At 44.9% G+C, this 20,722-nt stretch overlaps 1 protein-coding gene across 1 annotated transcript in view; it reads left to right on the top strand.

Annotated features, from left to right (window-relative positions):
• Rab35 (RAS oncogene family member Rab35) overlaps positions 1–20,722 on the top strand; it is a 274,727-nt gene that overhangs the window by 177,944 nt on the left and 76,061 nt on the right. Inside the window, exon 4 of the mRNA XM_080283741.1 lies at positions 6,337–6,461. Coding sequence (XP_080139867.1) covers positions 6,337–6,461 — 125 coding nt within the window. The remainder of the gene's footprint in view (positions 1–6,336; positions 6,462–20,722) is intronic.

Consider the following 20,722-nt stretch of genomic DNA (forward strand, 5'->3'; position numbering starts at 1 on the left):
CAAACCTGTTGTTGTTGGGCATGCAAAACAACCACGCTGTCTCCGTGGGTTGATGGATAGCCTGCCTGTTGTGTGGTACCATTTTGTGAATGGCTGGTTTATCGCTAAGATCTTCAGAGATTGGTTCCACTGACATTTCGTGAAGGAGGTTATCTGTTATCAAACAGAGGTCCTTGGAATCGCTCTTGACCAGGTGAAGGCACTCCTGCCCCTGGACAATGCTCTCGTGCATCCGTCTGAGAAGGATTTGGTTGCTTTTGACAGGCAGATTAGGTGCTTGTTCCTGCCATCCAATACGAAGTATGACTGCTCTGATTCAACCAGTGGACCAGAGGTGTTATCATGGCTGCAAAGAGATTGTACTGACGGAGGCTTCTGAACGGGGTGATGGTGCTGGAGGACAGGGATGCGGTCGAGGACACATGTTGGGAGCAGACCTTGCAGAAAATTCACCGATACGACCTGAAGTCTGCGGTGTTCAACTAGGCTAACGCATGGAAGGAAGTCTCTGTCAAAACCCTCTAAAGCGGTTGGTCTCGTCTCCTGCAGGGAATCGATGCTGAGCACGACTTCAAGGGGTTTGACGTGGATGATTTCCACAGTTGCCTTAGAACGGCAGGAGAGCAGGTGGACGTAGATGACGTGCGGAATTGCCTGGACGACAACGGCAGCGATCCTGGTTACCAGACCACATCTGATGAGAATGCCGCTGTTGCCTTTGCAGGCATGGAAGAGGACAGCAGGACCGACGAGGATGAGGACCGCGTCTCGCAGCCCTCCACAGCTCCTTCAGTCCCTTGTCTCAGTGTCCTCCATGGTTACCTGGAGGGGATGCTGGAATATGCCGAGCACCCACACTGTGACAGGGAGTTGATGCTGCTCTGCCTGGCGATGGAGCTGCGGGGAGTCCTGGATGCCGTCATCCTTCGGCAGCATCATTGGTCCTATCGTCAGACCAGGATTGACTCATTCTTCAAGCCGGCAACCCCCCATGAGTGCCAGCCCATTTTCACCACCACCACCAGCTCGTTTCCTGCCTTCACCTTCGGCCCTGCAACGGATCACGTTGAAGAGACATCGAGTCTCCAATAGACGTATGTTTGCGGCTGTCTTCGGAGTCTCCTGAGGTAGGTAGGGCACCATCACTGCACCGCACGTCATGGGTCATCGCCCACCTCCAGTAGGTTGAGGACAACGAGGAGTTTCTAGACCTTTGTTTGGCGCAACTGGTTGTCACTAGACCACAAGGTACAACTCTACACCTGCTGGAGGTAGCAGGTCACGAACCCTGGCGGCGGTGCACTGGGTGGTAAGTACCCCAACCGAATGTTTCTCGGCAGTTAATTTTAGGTTTCTGTCATAGTTTCCTTGGTGCTAAAATTTATTTACGATATTCATATGTGTGTTTTAAGGTCACAATATGGCAGAATGGCCCAAAAACTGTGGCAAAAATAGGAGGGGTACTGTATATACAGTAGTGTTGAGGTAGGGTGCGTTTTGGTTTTCAGTGTGTGTGTGTGTTTTTTTTTTTTTTTTTTTTTTTTTTTTTTTATTTATTTTGGATAAAACTATGTATGTTTTGATGTGAAAATATGCCAGAATGACTGGAAAACAGTGCCAGAATAAGGAGGGGTACTGTACATACAGTAGTGTTTAGGTAGGGTGTTTTTTGGATTTCAGTGTTTTTATTGGATGGTTTTCTTGGTGTTGAAAATTATTTTGGATAATCCTATGTATGTTTTGATGTCAGAACATGGCAGAATGGCCTGAAAACACTACCAAAATAAGGAGGGGTACTGTACATACAGTAGTGTATAGGTAAGGTGTTTTTTGCTGTTCAGTGTTTTTTCTGCATGGTTTTCTTGGTGTTTACCATCATTTTTGATATGCCTATGTGTGTGTTTTGATGTCTAAATGTGCCTGAATGACCAGAAAGCAGTGCCAGATTGAGCATGGGCACTGTACAAACAGGTTAGGTATAGGTTGGAGGTGGGTATAAGTAGGGTTTGGGTGTGGTAGGGGAATAGTGTTCATTATCCGGATGTTGCCACTACCTGGATATGCCTTTGGCTCTATTTTATCCGGATAAATGAGGGATTACTGTATTGTACTGTACTCTGATAAACATGTTTTTTATTTACCTAATTGTGGTGAACATTAAGTGGCCAGCCAGTCCGGAATGCTTCTGGTTTTATTGGACTTTTTCCAATATATAGAATTTAGTCCGGTAGCTTGTCGTTTCCAAAGAAAGCGAATTCCGGTCTATTGAAGTCTGTTGTATCAAGGCTTTACAGTGTCTGTGTATATATATATACAGTAGGCTTGCACAGTGCGCGAGAGATTGGGCGGTCCACGACCTCGCGCACTGGGAATTCGCGTACTGGGTTACATAATCTTATGGGAATAGTTACATATGGGCGGTACCCCCTCATACCTGGACATTTTTTGGCCCTTAGAGACATAATAAAGGTCATATTTTTCAGACATTGTACTAAAGCTATAGCTACAATAACAAAAATATGGGTAGTCACCTTAACAACAGTAGACAACAGGCTTATTGACCTTAAATATCAGGGGTTCCGAGGCACGGCAACACTTACAGCGTCGCATTCCCCACCGCACCAACACTTCCCTCCACAGACTCCTCTTGATCACCTTCCCCAGGAGCATCAAAGTCATTCACTTCGGCCATAAACCCTTCAAAGTCCAATGCTGACACTTCTGACATTGCATCCTCTTCATCCTCAACAGGAACAGGACCAGACGATGTCGCTGGTTCCGCAATTTCACCAACTTGAGCCTGCTGTGTGTAGCTTGTTATGAGCATCTGTCTTCTGTTTATTTCTTCCTTGTGCCTGTCTTTGTAGAAACGGAAGAGTTTGTTGATACCAACCAGAAGTTCCTCCATTCTTAGGTTGCTCACTTCCTGTTCCTTCACCTCTTCCTTGAGCTTATCCACGGCAGCAAGGATCTTGCTAATGTTTGACATACACAGCTCAGTCCTGCCTTCCATCACCCTAGGCTGCTCAGCTTGACTCTGCCTAGCGTCGGGCTCTGTGTCAACCTCGTCTATCCGTTGCAACACTTCCTCGGGAGGCTGTTCCTCAGTAGCAGTGTGCACTTCTTGTATGTCCGCCAATGTAATGTCCTCGAAACCTGGTACAGCTTGTGCTGCTGTCAATGTTGCTGCCTCAGCCTCGGCCAGTGGTTGAATGGCCGTCTCCTGGGTCGTGCATAAGTGAGGCACAAGCATTTGTCACGCATGGTTCACCGTTGCAGGTGTAATCTGGTGGCAGGCTTGTAGGAGAAATTCAACTGTGTCCTTCACTGTAAAATTACGCCAAAATGCCTCAACAGTTATGGCATCTGTGGCAGGTCGGGATACAGGTGCTGGTAGAGATGGAACGGGAGCAGATGCCTCATCAAGGTCTTCGTCGTGATCTTCGTGTAGGGCATGAAGCTCCTCTTGTGTGTCAGTCTTCCTGCGTAGGTAGTCGTACACTTGCATATGGTAGAAGTGCTTCACAGTGGCGATTAGTTCTTGATCCAGTGGCTGCACTAGTGACGTCGTGTGGAGCGGCAGAAACACAACACAACAATCCTTATGCAGATCTTCAAGGTATGGAGGGTGACTTGGTGCATTATCAAGCACAAGGAGTATCTTAAATGGAATGGCCAGTTCCCGACACTTGGCCCCGGCATCAGGGACACACCGCCTTGTTAACCAGTCTGCCATAATGTTCCCGTTCATCCAACCATTTGCAGACTTGTACCAATACATGCCACTTGCATCCATGTTCGTGAGGTTTTTGTAGCACCTTGGGTGTGAAGCTGTGTGTACAACAACTGGCCTCATCTTGTGGCTCCCCGACAGGTTTACAGCGAACATTACCGTCATCTTACACTTCTGGAGCTTGCGACCAGGGGCCTGTTTCTGTCTTTTAGCGATGTAAGTTGATTTGGGCATGGCCTTGTAATATAACAACGTTTCATCGATGTTGTAGATCTGGTCCTTGGTGTACACTCCCTCTTCAATAATCACTCTAAATATCGCAGGATAGTCTCTCGCGGCCAGCTCGTCGGCAGAGGCACGTTCACCAGACACTTTCAGGTAACGGAGTTTCTTGCACTTGAGAAAACAATCCAGCCATCCAACCGATGCCCTGAAAGGTTTTTCCACTTTTAACCTGCGAGATGCTGCCTTGTAAAAGAGCTGGGCTTGGTTCTGAATAAATCTTCCATTCAGTGGAACAACTTCCTTTTCCTTCCTCATTATGAAGGTGGCAAGATAGCTCTCCATTAGTATCATAGCACAATTTCCCACCCGTGAACGGCCGTCTAGGTCAGAGGCACCGTACGTCTTCACTACAGCCTTTATGGCTTCACGGTTCTTCCACATACTTCTCACTGTAGATTCAGCCAGTCCTAGGGCTCTCCTGATGGCAGTGTTTCCTTGACCCTCCACCTTCATCTTAATGATCTTTAACTTTTTTTTTTTTGTGTCCGACTCAGGGCATAGGCTCCACAGCCTGCTCTCAAGGCCCAGTAGTCCTCCTACATACCATACTCCTCTCTACATGTCACCACTTCGGCACTAACACCCACCGTCCATATTGAATACATGCTAGGGCTGTCTCATACAGGACTGGTGTATTGGTATTAGCGGGGATACTTTTATGACATGTCGGCGGGTCATCTGGTAGATCAGGAAAGTGTGCTTTCATGAAATTCAAATCCTTAAACTGTTCCCTGTCCCAGCCGGGAACTTGGTGGCATGCATTAGAAATTTCTTAACTCTTGGGGTTGGAGCCATGGTGCGGCGAAGTACAGGCAAGGATGGAGCAACACAAAAAATACCACACGTTGTACATGACAGGTTAGCTGTAGAGAGCGGATCCGCACAGTGCATGAGCCAGGACTGTTATGGCGCGCCCACTCCCTTGTACCCCAAGCTGCATAGTAGAATGCCTAGGAATTTCTGCGCATCAACATGACGACACGTGACGCGCTGTGTGAGGGGTGGTCGCGCACTAATAGAAAATGGCATTTTTGAGCCACTCCTTGCCTCTGCCTCGCGTTCTGTGCGGTAAACTCGCGCATTCAAGGGTTTTTGGTTATGATTTTTGGTCACTCGCGCTCAATGCGAATCGCGCACTGTGATGACGCGCACTGTGCGAGCCTACTGTATATATGTATACAGTATATATATATATATATATATACACACACAGTAAACCCTCTCTAATTCGTACCCGAATAATTCGGAAATCGGTTAATTCGGATCTTTTTGGACCACCAGACAAATAATTTTAATTCAGATAGAAATTCGAATATAGATGAGTCCAAAAAGGGTTCCAGTGATAAATGGAGGTGAACAGCTTTTGTAGTGATAAGTGTAATAACAAATGTTATTTTTAAGAAATTCTCTCAACTCACCAACTCGAATTCTTCCTGCTCCTTCTGGCACCTTGCCAAAAACCTATCTAACAACTTTACCTCATCATCTTTTCCTCCTCTTTTCTACTCTGATGGCTCTGTAGTATTTCTTCTACTGATAAACCAGATCTCTTTGTTCGGACTTTCTCCTCCAATTCCACCTTAGATGATTCCGGTGCTGTTCCTCCATCACTTCCCCCTTCTGACTTCCTCATGGCTGACATTAAATTTCTTCAGCTGATGTTTTTTCTACCATCACAGGCCTCAGTACTAATAAGCCATATGGGCCTGATGGAGTCTGTACAGTTTATTTGTCCAGTTACCCTGTACAGGTATGTGCTGTTGAGCACACTGCAAACTTTTATCGTCATCATCTTATGATGGGTATGGTACACTACCCACAATGGCTTGTATATCATCCTATACTGTCTTTCTAGGATGTATTTATGTGCCATAAAATGCATTTACAGGTGTTTTAGTGGGTGTATAAGGAATAGATTAAACATTGAAAATTGTGACTTCTCTGGTAGGTTTGGGTTATTCTTGGAATCCAACATTCGTGTGGTGTTTTGGTACATAACTCCTGCAGAAGAAGGTGTGACATGACTAATGTGATATCAACTCAGGTAGAAATAACTCATTTTTGGAGCAGTTGGTGTTTTACAAAAAGAAGAATGATAAGAGAAAGAGACGCTTCCTTAAAACTTTCTAGTAATCGCAGTTTTCATTGAGGCACTGTATCCTTTGTATTTCGTGTAGCATTGTATCATTGATCAATAGAGGCTATTTTAAAAACAGTTATGTATGTTGTTTAGTATGTAGCTAAGCATTTTACAGTTTAGTCATCCTTTTTCCTAATTGATGCTGCAATTAGTGTATATCCTGCTTTGATTTTTGCAGTTGGTAACAAAAATGACTGCCCTGACCGCAAAGTTGTTCTCTATGAAGATGCCAAGCGTTTTGCCGATCAGATGAACATTAAGCTCTATGAGACAAGTGCAAAGGATAACATCAATGTTGAAGAGGTAAGTGACTATATCTCACTGTCATTATCTTCAGATTCCTTGCATCCTACTGTGCAGACCAGAGTCACCTTATACCAATATGACACTAAGTCTGAGTAACTGGCTTCTCTGCATAGGCAGTCCTTTCCGTGCTACACAGCATAACCCCCTTCACTCCAGAACAGACATGTACCATTACCAAGAAAACCAAGAACTCTACAATCATAGGGTCAGATGGTATCAGGAACCTGCATCTGAAACACATCTCAGCACACGCCATCCATGCTCTCACAAAAATCTGCAGATTCTCATTTGCACATTGCAGCATACCCATCTGGAAACTTGGAACAAGCTTCACTATACTTGAACTAAACAAGGTACCTTCTTTGTACAGATGAATAACACTTCAGAGAATGCCATCCAGGGTAATGGAATACCAGTTTCTTATAAGTCACACCTCTGTTCTCCTTCCTCCCTCACAGCATGGCTTGAGAATGCTACACTCCCTGAACACCTTTCTAACCAGCCTTACACATTTCCATCTGATGGCATCAGCTTTTCAACACCTGTACAGCATGCACTTGTTAGCTACAGCAGTATACGTTAGTAATGCTTGTGATGTCATTTTCTGATGCAACCAAATTGCCAAACTCTACAACACAACTTTTCAGATACTAGTGCACACACAGAGTCACTTCTGCCCCACATGACACCACAACAGAAATACAATCAATTAAAATATGCACTGGTAACAAATCTCACTTATCAGTTGCCAATACATACATTCCCTCCCAGTTGTCCCCCACAGTACCACACAATTGCTCTCCACAAATACACCACATCACTAACAGACCAACATCATCCTGCATGGTGATTTCAATGCCTAGGTGTCAGCCTGGCATGTCAGCAACCTTGACACAGACAGAGGGCTGGTACTACAATCCCAAACAGATAATCTTTTCATACTCAATAATCTCCATCAACATAACTATATCCCACACCAAGCCGTCTTCCTCCCATGATCCTTAGACATCACCTTTTACTCCCCAAACCTTGCCCCCACAACATCATGGAGAGTGGTCAAAACCCTTGGCTCTGACCACCTCACAGGCATCATCACTACCAAAACCAGAATCATCCCAGGTGGCCACAGACGCATTTACACTAATTATAAGAGAGCCAACTGGCAGGCCTTCACAGCTGAAACAGACGAACACTTTGAAACATTATACAGTACATCCATCACAAACATCAACACCACTGTGCACTCTTTCAATACAATTATTCAAAATGCAGACAAAAGGCACATCCCTAGAGGCAACAGAAAGACACACAACCCCAACTTCACACCAGAAATACAAGGCCTCATCAGTCAACGGAACACACTGCGACACCCCCAAACACCCCATACACAAGACACCATACAACAGATACAAAAATTCAACTCTTAAATAAACAATAAAATATCAGAACAGCAGATACTAAACTGGAATAACTGTCTCCAAACACTTGATCACAAAACAAACACCAGCAAACTGTACAAAACACTAAACAGCATCAGCACAATCACATGCTGCCATCACAACAGACACCATCACTTCAAACAAACAACAAGCAAACACTCTCATCAATCACTTTTCACATGTCAGCCATCTATACCCCCATCGTGATGACTGACGTGTCATCCAACATAAGAGACAGTTTCTCACAGACCCACTTTGCACCTTTCACTTGCACCCAGATGAAACACATCATTACCAACCTCAAGCACTCATCTGCCTGTGGACCAGACAACATAAGCAACATACACCTTAAACACATTAGACCACAAGGCATACAAGCACTCACCAGCATATCAGACTACAGCTGTTTGCACAACATGATACCTAACATCTGGAAGCGTGGTACTATTATCACTATCCCCAAAACCAATAAAGATCCCATGTTCCCTTCCTCACACCACCCCATCACACACCTCTGCACCCAGTCCAAAGTCACTGAATGACTGGTATTACAACTTGTTACACCGCACACCCTCGTAGCCCCATCACAACATGGTTTTAGGCCATTACACTCCACAAACACTCCTCTTACAGACCTTACACTGAGTTTTTAATGGCATGAATTCAACTACATCATCACACAGAACACTCCTAGTCACACTAGACAGTAGCAAAGCTTTTGATGCCATCCCCTGCCACAACCTCACAAACAAAATATTGAACACAAACATGCACAATAACATCAATAGTTGGCTGGCAAACTACTTAGCAGGCAGATGTGCACATGTAACATTTGCAGGTCAGTCTTTCAACATCAGAAACTTCACAAATGGCTTCCCCCAAGGATCTGTTTTGTCCCCTACACTCTCTAACCTATACATGCATGACATACCCACACACCACAGATACACATAGCTTCCTATGCAGACAACATAACTCTTACATGTACACACCAAAATGCAAACACAGCCACACACATCCTCCAACCTTACCTCAACACACTACACGAATGGTTCACCACAAACAGGCTCAAAATAGCGCCAGCCAAATCTTCAGTGACCCTTCTCACGTGGACAGCAAAACACAGTCACATCCCCCCCCCCCACACACACACACGAGCGAACAGCCAGAGCGAAAGGACGTATCTTGACTGCTCCCAGCCACCACTGCAAACCTTAAGTAGTTTTCAGGAATTATGTTTGTCCTGTCTCCTATGGTCTTGTTTTAAGTTTAAAATACTGTAAGTTAATATAGACTACCAAAAATGTAAAGATTTATTGGCAAGAGTATACATGAATGTTTGTAGTATTTTCAGTAACAGCTGTTTTTGGTACTGTAACCAATCTCAAACATGGCTGATAATGTAAACATTGAGAGACTCGAATTTCCAGGATTTGATAGAAATACTAATGTCATGGATCTGGTTAAAACATTGATTATGAGGATTAGTGAACTTGAAAAGAAAGTGGAGAATCTAGTGTTAAAGGATGCGTGTGAAAATACTGAGATTACTATACAGAGTTTGATCCAGTCCAATGAGACGGCGAATGAGGAGATCAGGAATTTGAAGCGTGAATTGAGGAGAAAACTAGAAGAGAGTACTAATAAAACGGAGAAGGTGAGTAGTGTATTAGAAGAGCATAAGGCAAAGTGGGCACACGTAGAAGAAGAACAGAAAGAAGTGGTCAGCTTAAGAGAAATCATCCAGGAAGAAAGAGAAATGAACAAGAAAAAAATGGAAGAAAACGTAGTGAAAATACTGAAGAAAAAAGAGAAAATAGTGAGAGAAACTGTACAAAGGAACAGATTTGTGGTAATATTTGGAAACAGGGAGGAGGAAAAAAAGGTTAGATCCGTGAGACTCGAGAGAGACATGAACCTGGTGAGAAGAATATTAGGCAAGATTGATCCCGAAGGAGACAAGTGGGAAAAAGAAATTGAGGTAGTAAGGAGGATAGGGCCTTATAAGTTAGGGGAAACAAGACCAGTGAGAGTCAAGTTGTCATCACAAAGTGTTGTAAATGATATACTTAAAGTGACCTGGAAACTAAGCAAAGAGGCAGGGATGGAAAATATTTTAATAAGAAAAGATCTGAATGAAGAAGAAAGAGAAGTTTTAAAATCATTGAAGGAACAAGTAAAGGAAAAAAATGATAAGAGGACAGAAGAAGAATGTAATACTTTTTTTTGGAGAGTGATGGATATGAAAGTAATAGAAGTGAGGGAAAATAAGGGGGATGGCTATGAAAGATCAAAAATTGAGGAAGTGGTACCGACGGAGAGAAGGAGAGAAGAGGGTATAAAAAACATCAAAAATAATTTGAAGGTGGTATATACTAATGTTGATGGTTTAATATCGGCAAGGCTTGAAATCAACGATTTCTAGAGGGAACATGAACCTGATGTCATGTGCTTTGTAGAGACCAAATTAAGAGAAAATATTGATGTTCATTTGGGAGATGGTAAATACAAACTGTGGAGAAGAGACAGAAAAGAAAAAACGGGAGGAGGAACGATGATAGCAGTGAAGAACAACATAAATGTAGATACTGTGGAAGTGGGACAAGGCAGGGCTGAAGTGATATATATGAAATTAGAAACTGGAGAGAATGCCAAGAGAGTTACAGCGGTAGTGTATGTTCCCCCTAAGACGAGAGCTTGGAATGTTGACGAATATCAGATGTTGTCAGATATGGGTAGTTATTTACAAAAAATAATTCAGAAAAGCAACAATATTATTTTGGTGGGTGACTTTAACTGTAAGGAGGTGAACTGGGAGGAATAGGACTCAGGAGGCAACGAGGATTCGTGGGGCACTATATTATTAAATATAATAATGAATAATGTGATGACGCAATAGGTCAATAAAGAGACACGGTTCCGAGGTGAGGACACACCAGCAAGGTTAGATTTACTGTTTACCAAAGAACCCAACGTAATAGAATCATTGAAATGTTTCTAGCCCATAGGAAAAAGTGATCATGTGGTCATTGAGTTCCAGATGATAATAGGGAACGTGGAGCCAAGAGATGAGCTTCATAGGCAGGGAAGATACAACTTTGGGAAAGCAAATGTTACAGGATTGAGACCATTTTTTGAAAATGTGGATTGGAGAAAATTCAGAGAAGCAAGAGAGATACAGAATAAGTGGGATATCTTTCTAGACCTCTATAATTTGGGAGTGGAAAAATTTGTACCAAGAGTAAGGGGGAAAGAAAACAGGAAAAAGGAGTGGTTTAATAGAAGTTGTATAATAGCAAAAAAAGAGAGAGATAAGGCGTGGAACAACTGGAGAAAGAGTGATAACAACAGAACAAAGGAAGAATATAAATGAACTAGAAATAAATACATAAGAATACGTAGAGAAGAAGAAAGGAATTTCGAAAAAGGTATAATAGACAAATGCAAGGATGAACCCAAACTGTTTTATAGATTTGTCAATGGCAAACTGAAACAAAAGGAAGGAATCACCAAACTGAAAGTAGGAGAGGTCTATAAAGATGCGGCAAAGCAAGCTGAAATAATGAACAAATGTTTCCAATCAGTTTTCACTAATGAAGAAGAGTTTGTGGAAGGGGAGGGAGTGACTAGAAATGTACCGGTGATAAAAGATATAAAAGTGGAGATACAGGAAGTGTATAAATTACTGGAAACTCAAGATGTAAGGAAAGCCCCAGGACCTGATGGTATTTCTAATTGGGTACTGAAGGAATGCAGAGAACAACTGGCAGATAAAATTCGCAATTTAATTGTGTGTTCTCTGGAAGAGGGGAAAGTGCCACAAGAATGGGAGAGGGAAAATGTGGTATCAATTTATAAGGGAGGAAACAGGGAAAAACCCCTGAATTATAGACCAGTGTCTCTAACCAGCATGGTCGCAAAATTGTGTGAGAGAATCCTGAAAGACAGTTGGATAAAATATCTAGAAGAGATGAATATTTTGGCTGAATGTCAGTTTGGATTCAGAAGTGGAAGGTCATGTGTTTCCAACTTGTTGAACCTTTACTCAAGAGCGATTGACGTGGTACAAGAGAGAGATGGTCGGGTGGATTGTGTGTAATTAGACTTAGAGAAGGCCTTCGACAAGGTACCTCATAAGAGGCTAATGTGGAAACTAGAATATATAGGAGGACTGAAGGGGAAACTCCTGGAATGGAAGAGAGACTTTTTGAGAGACAGACAAATGAAGACAGTAATAATGGATAGGATGTCTGGATGGAGGGAAGTAACAAGTGGAGTCCCTCAAGGCTCGGTGTTGGCACCAGTAATGTCCCTGATTTATGTCATTGATATGGTAGATGGAGTGAACAGTTATGCAAGTCTGTTTTCTGATGTTGTAAGATCTTGAGGAAGGTAGAGGTTGAGGAGGATTGTAAAATGTTGCAGGAGGATTTGGATAGGATACATGATTGGAGCCGGATGTGGGAAACGAAATTTAATGTAAAGAAATGTAAAATATTGGAAATGGGTAAAAGTACCAGGAGGCCATCACTGAATTATTTGTTGAGTAATGAGTTAATGACAAAAGTGAGAGAAGAGAAAGATTTGGTAGTGCTGGTCCAAGATAGTTTGTAACCTGAAAAACACGTTAAAAAGATAGTTAGAGAGACGTATGAACTCTTGACTAACATAAGAGTAGCATTTCATTTTATGGATGAGGAGATGATGAAAAAATTGATAGTGGCCATGATCCGCTCCAGGTTAGAATATGCAGCGGTAGTGTGGTCCCCACACAAAAAGAAAGATATAAACAAGATTGAGAGAATACAAAGAACAGCAACCAAGATGGTCCCCAGTCTGGCAGATCTGTCATACAGAGAGAGGCTGGATGTGCCTTCCTTATAGGAAAGGAGAAAGAGGGGAGACATGATTGCAGTGTTTAGGACCATGATAGGAGTAGATAAAATTGACCGAGAAGATCTGTTTGTATGGGATAAGAGAGCAACAAGAGGACATGGAATGAAATTGAAAAATTCAAGCTGCTTGAAGAATATTAAGAATATAGCTTTCCTTACAGAAGTATAGACTTATGGAATAGCCTGGAGAAAGAGATCGTCCAGTCTAAAAACTTAAACGAGTTTAAAACTAAATTTGAATTACCACGAAACAGCGACGAGACCCACGAGCATAGCACATTTCATGTATATCACAATTAGGTATATTAGGTAAATACACAAATATTTGGAATGACTTAGACGAAAAGGTGGTGCAGGAGAAAAACATTCATGTGTGTAAAAGTAGACTAGATAAATGTGGATATGGAGACAGGACAACACGAGCATTGCTCAATTCCTGTATACTACAAATAGGTAAATACACACACACACACACACACACACACACACACACACACACACACACATAAAATCCTTGGTGAAACATACAATACTCGTACATCAATGTCATTTAAACAACACATAACAAACATTTAAGATAAATTAACACCAAGACTCAATGCCCTAAGGTCACTTGCCCATACAACATTTGGACATAACAAAGAAACCACCACCACAGTATACAAACAATATATTCTTTCAGTGATGAACTACGCAAGCCCTGCTTGGGCTTCTAACCATAGTAAAATACACTACAATACTCTACAGACCATACAGAACAAGGCCTTAAAAATAATCACAGGCTGCACAGCTACTACACCCACAGACTACCTACACCAAGAAACCAAAGTGCTCAAAGTCAGGGATCATCTAGACATGAGAGGCACCCAAATTCTCGCCGCAGCCTCCACAAACCCACACTATCCACTACACTACATGGCAGTACATCCACACACACCAAGGAACATCCAAACAACACCCAGCACACGATATCATATACAAATATTGTCATCTCTCCACCCTCGCCCACCTCAGACCTGCTTCCAGATGTATATCCATACTCAAATGACTCGCCGCTCCATCCAGTCACTTAAAGACAACACACAGCTGCATGCACAGCCTCCTGATATCCACCCTTCTGAATCCTATCTCCCTTGTGAGGACAGGGTCCACTTGGCCAGGCTGAGATGTGGGCATCATCCAGCCCTCTTGAGTTATCAGTAGAGGCTGGATGACTCTGTCTCTGATGCCTGTCCAGGATTCAGCACAGCACCCCATACTGTTAGGCAATTTATGGAAGACTGCATTGCACACAATCATCTGCGCAAACAACACATCATGCACTCTTTGAGATCCCTGTGGGAAAGCCTGGTCTCAGCCGTGGCCTTCCTTAAGGACTTGGGGCTGTTCAACTAGACTGCTTAGGGAACAAATAATACTACTGCTACAATAAGGGGCTCAAGACTGACCCCTGATGCATGCCAGCATTCATGGAAAAGTGATCACTCAAATCTTCATTCACTCCCACTAGGGTGTGAGCTCCCATGTACATAGCGATAACCACCCTGACCACCCACTTCTTGATCCCAAGTTTGCTCATTGCCCACTTCACCACCTCCCTAAGGGCTATATCAAAGGCCTTCTCCAAATTAACAAGTAGTTCAGATCACTTTTCTTTCCTATGTATTTTTCTTGAAGCTGTCGAACAGTGGAAATGGTGTCATTGGTCCCTTTACCTGGCATAAACCCAAACTGCATCTCATCAAGAGTATCTCTTTCTCCAGTCATACCATCTACAGCTCTCTCTTTACCATCATTATCTGGTCCAAAAGTTTTATGCCTCTATAATTTCCTCTTTCCAGGGTATCACCTTTCTCCTTGTTCATATTTATGATCACACTGTTCAGCTAGTCATCTAGGACAATACACTCATATATAATCATATTTATCTAGTCAGCAATTAACGCCACTCCTACAGTATATCTCCTGAGGCCTTCGACATTTCAGCAGTCAACCCAGACACACCTGCTGCCATTCCCAACTGAATCCTGGCTATTGCCCTGCTCACAGTAGTAGTGTCAATCAAAGGCCAAGGGCTAAACACTGGATCCACTGACTCCAAACCTTCCCTGTTCCAGTCAGACTCCTCATCCAGCAACCGGTTTTAATGCTGTCTTCAGGTATCTTTAATATCCTGACCGTTCACCACTACTTTCCTTTATCATTCTTCACACACTGCTCACCTTTGATATCCCAGTCTTTCCTCTTCAGCTGAGTTGTCATCTTAAATATCTTATTCATCTTTTCAGTGCCATATAAGTTATCCAGTAAAGTCTCTGAGACTCAGATTTTGCCTTGTGTACCCCTTTTCTAGCCCTATGCTTGACAGTGAAGTACAGTATTCCTTTTGGTTTTCACCCTGTTTCCATGCCTGGAAAAGCCTTCTTTTCTCCTTAACTGCAGCTTCTGCACCCCCAATCCACACCCATGCTACATTATGTCTTGGGGGGGGGGGGGACCCTTTGTCCATCCACACACTGAGTCACTAACTCTCAGGAAATTGTTTTTGACAGCTTTGTGCTGTTCATTGACACTTCTGTCAACAGCTCCCCATTCAGCCACCACTCATCTCGCTTTAGAAGGCATCCCTTACGGCTTGGTTTTTCAACTTCCATATTTTCCTCCTAGGTGCCTTGGTCATCTTCTTCACCACCCACTCAGACACCATGTCACCTAACAGTAATTTGTGTTGCAGCACACATTCTTCTTTCTCTATAACTTTAACTTCCTTCACCAACCTCCCAGCAGCCCTCCAAATCAGGAAATAGTCATTCTGGCTACTGTTTCCCTCAGTCTACTTTCTCTTTTCCTGAAGTTGTGTGTTGCACACAATGATGTTCATTGCCTTCCCAAATTCCTTGTACCATCTTCCATGTACCCCATCATATCCTTGAGATGCGTCACCCACATGACCATTCAAGTCCCCTCCCAAACAGCATCTCGTCATTCCCCATACCACTTACTGCACGTATCAAGTTGTCCCAGAATCTGTCTTTTTCTACATCATCCAAATCAGCCTGTGAAGCATATACCAATATAAATGAAATCATGAGCCCACTGAACAAAATTTTAACTTATAATCCTTTCACTCACCCTCATTTTATTCATGACATGTTCCACCCATTTTTCTTTAACCCTTCAGCTGTGTATAGCATTCTGGATACGTTGATTGGTAGACTGCATTGTACATTCCGGAAGAGCTGCGTGAAATTTTGTGTACCTTTTGGCCATTTTTCTTGCCTGCTGCATGTTTATGCTTGATGAGTGGATCGTGAATGGTCAGTGTGGAGTTTAAACTTTGTCTGACTAAAATGTTATCATGTTTGGTTAGGTATAAGTGGGTCAAATCACATAATGAAAGGACAATTTCTTTAACCCCTAAAAGTTGGGTGTCTGCATATGCTGTCTGAGGGTGCTGTGGCCAAAAAGACGGGTGTCTGCATATGCGGTCACGTCCCCCCACCGATGCAAACCCACCCCACCACCCCACCCTCCCTTCCACCACACCCACACGCCACTTGCCGTTCCCCCACCACCCCGCAACTCACCGCCACTGCCCCCAATCCCCCCTACCATCCCCTACCACCCCTAACCCCCACCCTCCCCATCCCACAACCCTCCCATTCTCCAACCACCACCCCCCACTCCCCCATGATCCCCCCATCACCTCAACCCCCTATCCTCCACCCCCTTCTGCCCACCCACTATCCCCCTCCCCCTTCTGCCCACCCTCTATCCCCCTCCCCCTACACCCACCACACCCTCACACCCCCACACCCCTAACCCTCCTGCACCTCCCAAACCACCCCACCAATCCAACCCCCAACCCACCCCATTCCTTACCCACCATTCACCCACCCATCCACTCCTCCCCACCCCCCCACTTCCCACCCCCATCCATAACCTCCCACCCCCCACTTCCCACCCCCATCCATAACCTCCCACCCCCCACTTCCCACCCCCATCCATAACCTCCCACCCCCCACTTCCCACCCCTATCTATAACCTCCCACCCCCCACTTCCCACCCCCATCCATAACCCCCACTTCCCACCCTCATCCATAGCCTCCCACCCCCAACTTCCCATCCCCATCCATAACCTTCCACCCTCCACACTCACTCCCCAAACCCATTTCCCCCAACCACCAGCCCCCCTCCGTACCACCCCCCCCCCCACAAACCCCCCATCATATCGCACCCCCCCAACTACGCCTCTCCTGAGCGTATGTCAAAACATTCCGATGCCCATCTTTTGGGGGTTAACCCCTAAAACGTGGCTGTGTACGGCCGATCCTCCCGCTGTGGCGGGGTTGTAGCAGGGTCTGAGTACCTGTGGGAAAATATTTGCCAAAAATCAGAGATTAACCCTAGAGCATTAAAATTTTTATGGCATATAGTACTTACATTCAGCTTTCTCCTGAGACACATGTTGAGCCTTCGTGGACTACCAAAGGACTTGTGAAGACTTGCAAAGTTGGGTAACAAAGTCTTCACTTTCACACCTCCAGAAACCCGGTTTTCTTTCTACCACAGCCTCAATCTGTCACAGTACACTTTATACAACAACGTACAGGTTGTTTGGAATCCGTATTTGTACAATAAGCACTGAAAATAAGGCTAAAATGAACGGATCGCACGGCCGACATGCAGCGCGGCGGCGATCTTCCCGTCACTATTGACACATATGCCTTTTCACGGCTAAAAACACGTATACTACATTATTTTCCATCATAGTACTTCGCAAACGTTCGCTTGTCACTATTACGGCCATAAAAATCACTGTCACTGCCAGTATTGTGGATCGGGACTGAGGAAGACCACCGCGGCGCGAGTTTATTCAGCCTTACGGCAGGCTCTTTATTCTCGCTCCGGTCGGCCACTCGCACTTCATTTCTGTCGCTCACTTTCACTGTAGCTGTCCGTTTTTTGCCTTATTCATCAGTGTCACTGTCCATTGTTATAAAAATAATATTTTCTACACAACAAACTGTCACTGTCAGAACATAGAATAGGAACATATGCTTTCAACTTCTTACACTGGAGTGACTGTCACTCGCAATACTTATATTATTACTATGTACAATTATTTACACCAAAAAACACTGTCACTGTCAGTGATTTTACAAGTACATACACTAATTTACACTCATCAGACTGTCACTGTCAGTACGTAAAAGAAAACTAAACACTAGTATCACTGTCACTCTCAGTATTATTTCCAAGAATCTTACCCTTATTTTCAAAATCTAGTCAGGCTGTGGTAGTCAAAGAAACACGGGTAAGCACAGAGGGGAATTTTGCACTCTTTGCACTGCAAGGAGGTGCGCCTAAAGGTTCTTTCCTGCCTGGTAGTGTGGCTGCACACATGACACCTCCTCAGTGCTTTTCCCCTCTTGGCAGTGGCAGGCAGTGGCTCCAGGCGGTGTCGCTGAAGGTAGGCCTGACACTGTAGGCGGTCTGGAGGTGTCTGAGGGTGGCGTTTGGGACCTGTTGCAAGTACTTGGCCATAACGCTGAAGCAGCTGGTAGACACAAGTCTTAGAAAATCTTCGGAGAGAGTAGTTTGCTGGCTTCCTGTTCTTGATTTTATACAGGATGAAGGCATTCAGCATGCACATATCAATCATGTGCAAGAACACCTTCCTGTACCAACGACGATTCTTCCTCAGGCAGTCTATCTCTCCGATCATCATGTCAGACTTGTCCACCAGCCGCATATTGATGTTGTAGTCAATGACAGCATCAGGCTTCATCACAGGCTCGCCAGTCCTTCTGTCGACCTTCCCTGTGGCCAGCATTTCCCCCTTGTGTACTGTGGTGAGCACATTCACGACTCTCTTATCATGCCACCTGATCGCAAGCATCTTGTCAGATTTCTTCAGGTGCACGTCTCCCCGCTTTGATTTTTCAGCCTCGGGGAAGGCAGGGTAGTGTGCCCTATTGCTCCTGACAGTGCCACAGGATCCGACGCTGTGTTCAGAAAGGTACTTGGCGAGTTTAGGAGCTGTATAGTAATTGTCCGTATACAGGACATGATTCTCGCCAAAGTACTTTTCCAAAAGCACTTTCACCACAGAACCAGAGAATCCAAGGGGGTCAGTCTTGTCCAAATCGACATTGCTGGCGGTGTAAATCACGAAGTCTAAGATGAACCCCGTCTTGCAGTCGCACAGCACGAAAAACTTGATTCCAAAGCGGTGCCGTTTGCTTGGAATATACTGCACAAACCGAAGACGGCCCCTGAACAAAACCAAGGACTCGTCAATCACCACTTTCTTGAAAGGGCGCAGGAACCTCGTAAACTTATCCTTGATCAAGTTCAGGATTCCCCTCACTTTCCATAATGGGTCAGTTCGGGAAGGCTCATCATTGTTCGCGAAGTGAAGGTAAGTCATGAGCTGCCTAAAACGATCGCGGCTCATGTATTTATTGAAAATTGGTGTTGGGCAAAGATCGTCTGAACTCCAGTATTCCTCCAGCTTATGTTTCTAATTGTGGGGCATCAATAACATCAACCCAATAAATGCAAAAAGTTCCCTGATCGTTAGAGGCACCCATGCTGCCATCCGCGACGTGGATGGCTTTGCCGCCTCACCTTCTCCTTTGCGAACTGCAGCAGATTGCCCCTCGTACCTGTTTGTCTCGGTACAAATCTGCTCCATTACCTCGTTGTCAAGGAAGGCCAACAGGTAGTCCAAGCATTCACCATCCTCGTTGACAGGGAAGTCAGCCTGAACTCCACACCCACTGTCATCAAAGGGCAGATCCTCCGGCACAAAATCTGAGCCCTCTGACCACACGAAGGCATCAAGAGTGCCCTGCCTAGGCTGGGAGGTGCTGGGGGCGGCGGGGGGTGAGGCAGGTCGTGTGGGAGTGGGTGAGGCAGGCGGTGAGACAGTGCGTGAGGCAGAGGCTGTCCTAGGTCGTGTTGGTGTAGTGGTGGTGGTGGTGGGGAGATTATCTGAGGGTTCAAGGTCACTCGCAGTGGCATGACTGGCGAGTTTCCTAGTGCGAGTTTCCTTACGAGCTAGCCTTACACTAGGGGACAAAGTTCTAGCTCTACTAACACGAACACTGGGCCTACGGAAACCTCTACTACGTAAAGTTGAAGGTCTACTTCCCTTCCGAGGTGGTGAAGGCGACTCTGAAGACTCAGGAGACAGGGCTGCTGAAGAGGAGGACGAGAGAATGGGGCTGGGAGTGCGTGGCGGGCTGGCGGTGGCGTGACGTGGCGTAGGGGACAATGGCAGTGAACTTGGGTCACCACTCCTTTTCCTCTTTGCCCCCTTCCCATATTCCAAGCCCCTTTTCACAGGAGCCTTGCCTGTTGAGGTGCTTGGCACTGAAACAGTCACTTCTGGCACAGACTCAGCACTCGATTGGGTGTCAGACTCTGCCAGGCTTGACCAAACACCGACGTCACTCCCATAATCCATCGAAGCTTTCAATAGTTCACTGGCTATTGCAGAGTCACTCAGTCCCTTAGCAGTTCCTGGTAAGGTTTTGAAGGGGGTTGAGGTCACAAAACCCTTTTTCGGAGGGCTGGAAGGCACAGACTCGGAAGAGCTTGAATTTGACATGGTGTCACCGTGGAAGATTCGCGTGGACTGACGCTAAACAGGGGCAAACCGCGTGAAAAAATCACAGTGTGACAACTGGGGAAACAAGCGTTTCCCAATAGCAGAAAGTGCTTGCGAGATGACGGCGCAGATTGACACGTATGAGCTGTCTGCGCGTTGCCATATCGCACGACGAGGGAGGGCCGCGCATTGGTGCGTGGGTGGGTAAAAAAAATGAAACTTGGCAACAAACGTACAAAGGTCAAGTGTGCTAAACGTAGCTCACGGGTGGCGGTACTGATAGACAATACCAGCTGGAGCCTGCTT

This window comes from Coenobita brevimanus, chromosome 98 (assembly GCF_032717465.1).
Source record: "Coenobita brevimanus isolate Jiangsu-jjx chromosome 98, ASM3271746v2, whole genome shotgun sequence".
Taxonomy (NCBI): Eukaryota; Metazoa; Arthropoda; class Malacostraca; order Decapoda; family Coenobitidae; genus Coenobita; species Coenobita brevimanus.